Here is an 8,604-nt window from a genome sequence, read left to right on the forward strand (position 1 = left end):
TCAAGTTCTTTAAAGTATGTTCATTTCTGGACTCAATACTTGGTCGGGGCTTCTTTAGCACAAACTCCAGCATCAGTGAGGTGTGGCATGAAGCCATCAGCCTGTGGCTCTGCTGAGGATTATTGAGCCTTCAGCTCGGATCCACTGTTCCTCATCTTTCTCTTGAAAATAGATCCCATATGGGGTTCAGGTCAGGCATGTTGGCTGGCCAATCAAGCACAGTGATATCATGGTCAGCAAAGCACTTGGAAGTGGTTTTGACACTGTGAGCAGGTGCTAAAGTCCTGCAGGAAAAGGAAATCAGTATCGCCATAAAGCTTATCAGCAGATAAGTGTTTGAATCAGCTTTGCCTGTTGCTTGTGCACCTTTTCCTACTCAATTTCTTCCTTCCAGTCAACTTTGCATTAAATATGCTTGGATACAGCACTCTGTGAGCAGCTGCTCTTTCAGTAATGACCTTCTGTGACTTACCCTCTTTATGGAGGGTGTCGATGATTGTCTTCTGGACCATTGCCAAGTCTGCAGTCTTCCCCATTATTGTGGTTTCAATGAGCAAGAGATACCTGGAATTTATACTGTAGGGATGCTCATTTAATGAAACTCAAATGTAAATATTCCAATATTTTGAGCTACTGGATTTTTGACTTTCATGAGCTGTAAGCTCTAATCATCAAAATTAAAACAAAAAAAAAACTTTTGAAATGTTTTACTTTACCTGTAATGAATCTAGAATATATGAAAGGTTCACGTTTTGAAATGTTACAAAAAAAGAACTTCAACGATGTTCTAATTTTTTGAGATGCACCTGTATAATAAAAAAATAAATATACAAGTATAATATTATCAAATAAGTTTGTTAAAAATAAGCAAGCCCAACTCTGCCCAAACTGAGCGTTTGAACAGCAGTGCACATGCAGTCTCAAGCTTCCATAATTTGTCATGTGACGTTAAGGTGAGTGCCACTGGATTGATTTTTACTTTTTATTCTCCCTCCTGTGTGTGAGCAGAAAGAGCCACGTCGGCGCAGCTATAACAGCACTCTGACGATTCCTCATGTCGTGAGGCCTGTGGAGGAAATCACTGAGGCTGAACTGGACAACATCTGTCTCAACGCCAGAGAGAAGATTTACAACCGGGCCACTGTAAGTCTCCTTCAGCATGATGCTTTTACCATCACAACACCTGTTCCATACCCAAGCCTTAATTTCTCCGCTCGTTTGAAGCGCTGTAGACTCTTCATGAGCGTGTGGGCTGTGCTTTTGTCCGACAGGGATCCACCTGCCATCAGTGTCGGCAAAAAACAACCGACACCAAGACCAGCTGCCGCAACCCAGAATGCGTGGGAGTTCGTGGGCAGTTCTGCGGGCCTTGTCTCAAGAACAGATACGGAGAAGACGTCCGTGATGCCCTCCTGAGCCCGGTTAGTGACGTTTTCCATTCAGTCTTATGCACATTGTGAAAGCAGAGAAACAGTTGTGACTAGCTAGTTTGTTTCCACAACAATGCATTGTACTATGGTGGTTAATCAGCAAGTTACGTCATTGTACGGGAAACACACCCCAGATCAGCTAGCATTTTTCTAAGTGGTTGGATGGTGTTGCTGAAATGTTGTTTTCTTCTAGGAGTGGCTTTGCCCCCCGTGCAGGGGCATCTGTAACTGCAGTTTCTGCCGTGCCAGAGAGGGCCGATGTGCTACAGGTGTGCTCGTGTACCTGGCCAAATACCACGGCTATGACAATGTCCACTCCTATCTGAAAAGGTAATGGGATTTTGTAGTAACTTAATTTTTGTTGCACTATAATATGAATGCTGTAACTATAAATATGCAGCTGTGTTCCAAAAATCGACACTACCAGTCAAACGTTTTTGAACGGTAAGATTTATTTATTTAATTTAAGAAGTCTCTTCTGCTCACCAAGCCTGCATTTATTTGACCCAAGGTACAGCAAAAGCAATAAAACTTTGAAATATTTTTACTATTTAAAATAACCGCTTTCTATTTGGATAGATTTTAAAATGTAATTTATTTCTGTGATGCGCAGCTGAATTTTCAGCATCATTACTCCAGTTTTCAGTGTCTCGTGATCTTCAGAAATCATGTCTTTATCATCACTTTTGATCAATTTAAAGCATCCTTGCTAAAAAGTATTAATTTCTATAATTCCAAAACAATTGTACTGAATCCAAGCTTTTGAAAGGTATAGTGTATTATATTACAAAAGCTTTATATTTCAGATAAATGCTGATCTTTCTATTCAAAGAATCCTGATGGGGAAAAATGTACTCGACTCTCTTTAATATTGATAATGAAAAATGTTTATTGAACCGTAAATCATCATATTAGAGTGATTTCTGAAGGATCGTGTGACGCTGAAGACTGGAGTAATGATGCTGAGAATACAGCTTTGATCACAGGAATAAATCACATTTTAAAACACATTCACATAGAAAAGTTAATTAAAATGGTGAAATGTTTCACGATATTACTGCTTTTGCGGTATTTTGGATGGGGAAAAAAATGCAGGCTTGGTGAGCAGAATTATAAAAACATAAAAAATCTTACTGTTCAAAAACTTGTAGAGTATTTGCTGCCTATCTAGACTGCATTTTAAAGCATCGTAGCTGTTTTGGGAGTTATTTTTCATGTTTTGTCAGTCACTTGGCTCTCGGTGAATCTATGAAAGTGTGACCGTGACCTCTGACCTTCCTCCACAGTTTAAAGAAGGAACTGGAGGAAAGCGAATAAAATGGTTGCCATGTTCGACGGAGTCCAACCATAACTGACGTCGTCCTCAAGTGTCTTAATTATGTGTGATTCTCAGAGCTTTAACCCCTTAAACCTGCTGCAGGTTCAATTTGAGTAGACCGTTATGAGTTGTCTACATGAAGTCCTTAAGTTTGCATTGTTTTAAATGTGTAATTTCTCAGAGGGAGTGTTTTTATCTCTGTACTGTATTGGAAACTTTGGAAATTGTTGGTTGCGAGACTTGTTCTCTTTGCTGTTTTTACCCTGATTTTTCCAGTCTGTAGGTTCTTTAGACGCTGTTATAACTGCACAATGTACTGCTGTCATACTTGAATAAAATTTGTGCTTTTTTGAGTCAATGGAGGGGAAAATTTGTTCATGTTGGTTTTGTTCTTTGAAAATCTTTTATACCTTTTTAAACTTTCTGACTTTAAACCCTGCTTTAGTATTATGCAGCTTTTGGGCATTCATAGCATGCTGTTGTATGTACTGTATGTACCATTACCATCATTGTACCACTAATTAAGTGTGCTGTGTGAAGCTGTGGACAGTGATAGACAACGCTATCTCATGACCAATTTGTACGTATTTTACGAGGTGGCTAATTCGTACGAATTTGTACGACCTCAACCGTACAATTTTGTACGATTTGTCTAAACCCCAGTGACGTGTAGGTTTAGGGGCGGGGTTAGATGTAGGTAAATCGTACAAATTCTTACGAATTGACTTTATCGAATAAATCGAATTTACTAACTCGTAAAATACATGCGATTTAGCAAAAAACTTGTGAATTTGTACAAATATACACAATACACATATATTATGTAAACAGAAACTTTTATTTTGGATGTGATTAATCGCGATTAATCGTTTGACAGCACTATTTCTTACCCAAGGTGTCCACAGTACACATGAATTGTTAGTCTTGTTGAACATCATGAGATCTTGATCAGTGGTGCAGGTGGATCAAGGGGCACCTGCAGGAATTCATCTGAGGGTATGGAACAAAATGGAAGATTTAAACACTAAAAAGTTAGACATCAGCTCATTTTACAAATGTAACTCTTGAGAGAACTGTTAATTTTCCTGATTGTTAGTTTTAGCAATCATGTAACTCTTGCACTTCTGTAAGACTTCAGACCAGACGATCACTGAGGTATCAGTCCACATAAGCAGAACAAACATGTCTGTACATGTCTAAAATGTTTTAAAACAAGAACTGCAAAACGCAACGAAATGGACCTCTATCTAGTATGTTCACATATAGGAAAACAACAGAAAAACAGAGCGCGTATACATACACTTTCGCTGTGAATGGCCACATTCATGTGAACCAATAGTAGGCCTAACTACACTCTAAAAAATGCTGGGTTGTTTCAACCCAATGTTGGGTCAAATATGGACTAACCCAACTGTTGGGTTAAAACGTTAATTTAAAAATGTAGCCAAAATTTAACCCAACAGTTGGGTTAGTCCATATTTGACCCAACATTGGGTTGAAACAACCCAGCATTTTTTAGTGTGTACATTTTCTCTACGTTACCTCTTGAAAATTAGCTTTGCTTAAGTATGCACTTCATCCAGCGTTGTTTGTCCTGTGTTCTTAAGTATCTCGAAACCAGTGTTGGGGAGTAACTAGTTACATGTAATGGAATTACGTAATTTAATTACAAAATAAAAGTAACTGTAATCTGTTACAGTTACTAAGAACAAAATGTGTAGTTAAATTAGTTACTAATGAAAATTGTAACAATTACAAAGGACACTCAGACACGCACATTGATTTCTTTCCCAAATTGTATGTTTATTCGATAATTTGGGTTTATGTATATGCTTTATTTTTTAAGATTAACTGTTTTTTTCTCCAAAGCATTGTTGTGCCAGTGTTTCCTGTCATAGCTATGCAATGATTTGATTTCAAAAACAGTCTCATAGCTATTAAACTATATCTTATTAGGATTTTAAATCAGTAGGCTATTTAACATCAGAACGAACTCAAAGTAAAACAAGGTGCTAAAGTCTGATTTTGTGGTGGCTGTGCTTTAAAATTAAATTTTTATCATCTTAATTCACGTGATGAAAAATTTTAAAAGTCTGGCAGTAATCAGTGTTGAGTATAGCACTACTGTAAGCTTAACCCTGTCTGCTTTAAATGTTTCAAAATGAATAATGAGAAATTTAGAAAAGTAATCAAAAAGTAGGCCAATCAGTTACATTAATAAAGGAATTGAAATAGTTACACTACTTCAAATAGGGTAATGCATGAAGCTAGAATAAAATGTTTTTGTTTACAAGCAGATACCCTGTTCTTTTGATGTTTTGTATGTGCAGATATTAATGTAACAAAATATATACAAATTAATACCTAAATAGGGACATAGTAGTATACTTCAAGTATGATGTAAAGTTCACTTAAACTTACGAGTATACCTGCAGTATAAAACTACTAAACTAGTAGTTTACTAAGACTATACTTCAAAGTGTACTAAAAATGCTACTACAAGTATTTAATTAGTAAACTATCAGTATACCTACCTATAAGTTCACTTTTAGTATAGTTGCAGTACAAACTAAACATTTTGATGTAAACTAGTTGTGTACTCAAAGTTTACTGCCGTTATACTTAAAGTATACTTAAAAGTATACTTTTATATACTAGAAAGTGGGCCAATTTAGTCCCAATGAGTATTGAAATAGTACACTTACAAGTATACTACTAGTACACTGATATTTGTATACTTACTGCATAAAGTATACTTAAAAATATACTTGGAACTTTACTTAAGTATACTTACTAAAATAAACTTGAAGTACACTACTTTTTGGTAAGGGATGGGAGTAAAATGACACGTCTTTTCTGGTCTCCTCTGTCAGTGCAGGCTAGTTTCGTGCCCATTTCCCCCAGAATGCTCAGCTTTTAATTCTGAGAGTAAATCTGCAGGAAACAAACGCTTCAAAAGTATTTATTTGCATAATAAAGATGCACTCGAAAATACTGGTATTAAATACCAATGATCATCCACTTTAGGGTGATGAATATTTAGGGAAATAATTGTTTACGACGCTCGAGCGTCGAGCTGATCTGGTAATCAGGCTATGAAATACAATATTTATTCATTAGAGCGAACTTAATGAGGCCTCGCGGCGCTAATTATGAAAAGCAGCGTAGCGCTAAATGAGCGCGAGAGAGACGGCTTGTGCGAGGGAGCACGGGCCTTTCTTACCTGTTTCCCGCGCTGCGGGGTCAGTGTTGGGCATCTGCGTGATTATATGTGAGGGCCCCATAAACACTGCAGCACTGCAGCACAGTTTGGCAGAGGCAGGAGTGGCCCTAACTGCTGCTGTATCCGTGATTAATAATTATGTGGAATATTGAGTATTTATTATGGGCCCTTTTCATTGCGCATTGTTCAGATGTGTGCTTCTGTTTGCCTGTTGAGAAGAGACACCAGAAGAGCAAATTGCTCACACAATCTCCCGCCGTTAAACATTGATTGAAAGAGCAGGAGGAAGAGAAGGGGTGAAATTAGATTTCTAGCTAGAACACAGAGTATAATAAGATATATATTTCACTTTAATAAAGGGATTCAAGAATTTGAATGCACTAAAATAGACTAGGATGCATCTTATGCTCCTTTAGGTTTCACATTGGCAGTGAATATCTTCTATTCACGGAACACTGCCTTAACAACTACATCTATTACTGTTAACAGTTTATTACTGTTTACTGTTATTATAACAACAACAACAACAACAATAATAACCAGCATCACTATCATCAAAAATAATCAACAATAATTATGTTTTTTCACTGATAAATGTAAACAATTCTTAAGAATAGCAAGCATTATTACAGTTTATGCAGTGTTTACTGTGCACAGTTTACAAATTTTCTGTATAGATGCATAAAATGTTTTTTTTAACTGTCCCATGAGTTAAACTTTCCATTTGCAATGTGACTATGAACAAAGGCAATTACAGTCAAAAATGTAACCTTTATTTTAATATTTTTTTAATTTTTTCACAGCAATAATAATAGGCTAATTATTATTATTTGGTAGTGTTTATTATTATTATTATTATTATTATTTTAAATAGGAAACAGCATGTACTGTATTCAGTAAAGAGCAAGCAAATAGTGCATTCTGAAGTATTAGTCTATTCTGAGTCCAGAAAAAGAAGTTAAAAATCATGACTGATATTACTTCTGGTTCATCTGTCACACTGGAAATGGAAGATCAAGTGCATTGTGGGATACACTGTTCCATGAAGTATGCTCTGTGGTAATACCGAGCATTTTAGCAAATGCATTCATTCATTTGACATGCATATTATTGGCATACTATGCACAATGTGCGTAATGGGTGCTGCAGTAACAGTAGAGTGCTGTGGAAGCAGAGCAGGTCACAGCACTCTGGACTGGATCGTCTGAGGATGCTGGGACTGTATATGACAAGTCCCCATCAGCGCTATAGTCCAGCTCTGCGTGCTGATGCTAACAGCAGCTCATGTCAGAGGCGTTATCAGAGAGAGACGCCCGACTGCAGAGGTTCCATCTCACAGGAAATTGCCAACTCACCCTAACAAAAGAAAGCACAAGTGCACTCACAGTGCAGTCCTCAGAGCAAGCCAGATAAGATGACATTATAAATAGTGAATTTCTAAAGACGGGGTGGTGGGTCTCTCTCTCTCTCTCTCTCTCTCTCTCTCGCTCTCTCTCTTGCAATTTGAAAAAGTACCTCACATCTTGAATAATATCAGGGATGTATGTGATAATATATAGATTTAGAAATAAGATATTTTTTGAAGTAAGTGCATTTGGGGTACAATCTCATTTACAGCCACAATCTTAAAATTTGAAACACAGTTATATACAGAGCATTACTCAGTCATATAGTGCTAAAATATTACTGTCTACAACATACAGCTCAATAGAAATAAATATACAGAGAGAGCTTTTAAGTTTGATCTGGGCTTTGATTGATTCCTGAGGTGTCTGTGTGAGGAGCTGCAGTGTTGCTCCTGAAGGGGGAGCTCTGATACAGGACACTTTCTGAAGAGCAGTCTTCACACCTGTGGCACAGAGCTGGACTGCCTGGACATTTAAACCCTCATATTAGGCTCTGAATTGTGTGAGTGCATATAAACCTCATATTTGTAATCTAAAATTACATCATCGACCAGAAGGGTTTCAGCCACCAAAAGGGAAATGATATTTTAGGGTAAACAGTTTGCTGGTCAATGAAAACCCACAATGGAGAAACTTTAGTTGGATCCAAAAAATAAATAAAAAAGGTAAGTAATATCAAACAAGAAATGTTTAAAAAGACTGTTATATTTATAGAACATGCTTTCAGTTGTTCAGTTGCAAAAGCCTCTAAAACCTTTAAGTGCCATCTGAAATTAGGTTCAGTAATTTGACTCTAATAGCAATGTATAGGTCCTTTTCTATGCAATTAAAGTGAAACAACTAAAAAAAAGCCAATTTAATAGAAAATTCCAGATGGTAAGAGCCTTTTGCATCTGAACTCTTCATATATATATGCATACATACATACATTCAATGCCTTGTTTTCTGAGAAACTGAACAAAAAAAGTATCTTGAGATAAATAAAGCTACATTTAAAAAAGTAGCCTATCAAGTAAATCACTTTTTTGCAAGTACAGTAAAAGTTATGGTTATTTCCATATATTTCCATATTCTATTGGTTGGGAACGAAGGTGTTCAAGCCTAAGGCTATTTTTGTAGAATGAATTAAAAAGTATTGGATATAATGCAGATCACTCAAAATTATAATTTTTTTGTTTGCAAACAAGAATATAAACAAGACAAAGCACAACTTATAGAGTTGTGAAT

The 8,604-nt window shown here is 36.6% G+C and overlaps 1 protein-coding gene across 2 annotated transcripts in view; it reads left to right on the plus strand.

Annotated features, from left to right (window-relative positions):
* Nucleotides 1-3,110, plus strand: part of cdca7a (cell division cycle associated 7a) — a 13,447-nt gene extending 10,337 nt beyond the window's left edge. Inside the window, exons 7-10 of one of the 2 annotated variants that reach the window (XM_016292650.1) lie at nt 1,006-1,143; nt 1,272-1,421; nt 1,624-1,760; nt 2,717-3,110. In XM_016292650.1, coding sequence (XP_016148136.1) covers nt 1,006-1,143; nt 1,272-1,421; nt 1,624-1,760; nt 2,717-2,747 — 456 coding nt within the window. In that variant the 3' untranslated portion in view covers nt 2,748-3,110. The remainder of the gene's footprint in view (nt 1-1,005; nt 1,144-1,271; nt 1,422-1,623; nt 1,761-2,716) is intronic. The other variant, XM_016292651.1, reaches the window with a different exon arrangement.
* The last annotated feature ends 5,494 nt before the right edge of the window (nt 3,111-8,604 follow it).

The sequence above is a fragment of the Sinocyclocheilus grahami genome, unplaced genomic scaffold (assembly GCF_001515645.1).
Source record: "Sinocyclocheilus grahami isolate Dianchi unplaced genomic scaffold, SAMN03320097.WGS_v1.1 scaffold290.1, whole genome shotgun sequence".
Taxonomy (NCBI): Eukaryota; Metazoa; Chordata; class Actinopteri; order Cypriniformes; family Cyprinidae; genus Sinocyclocheilus; species Sinocyclocheilus grahami.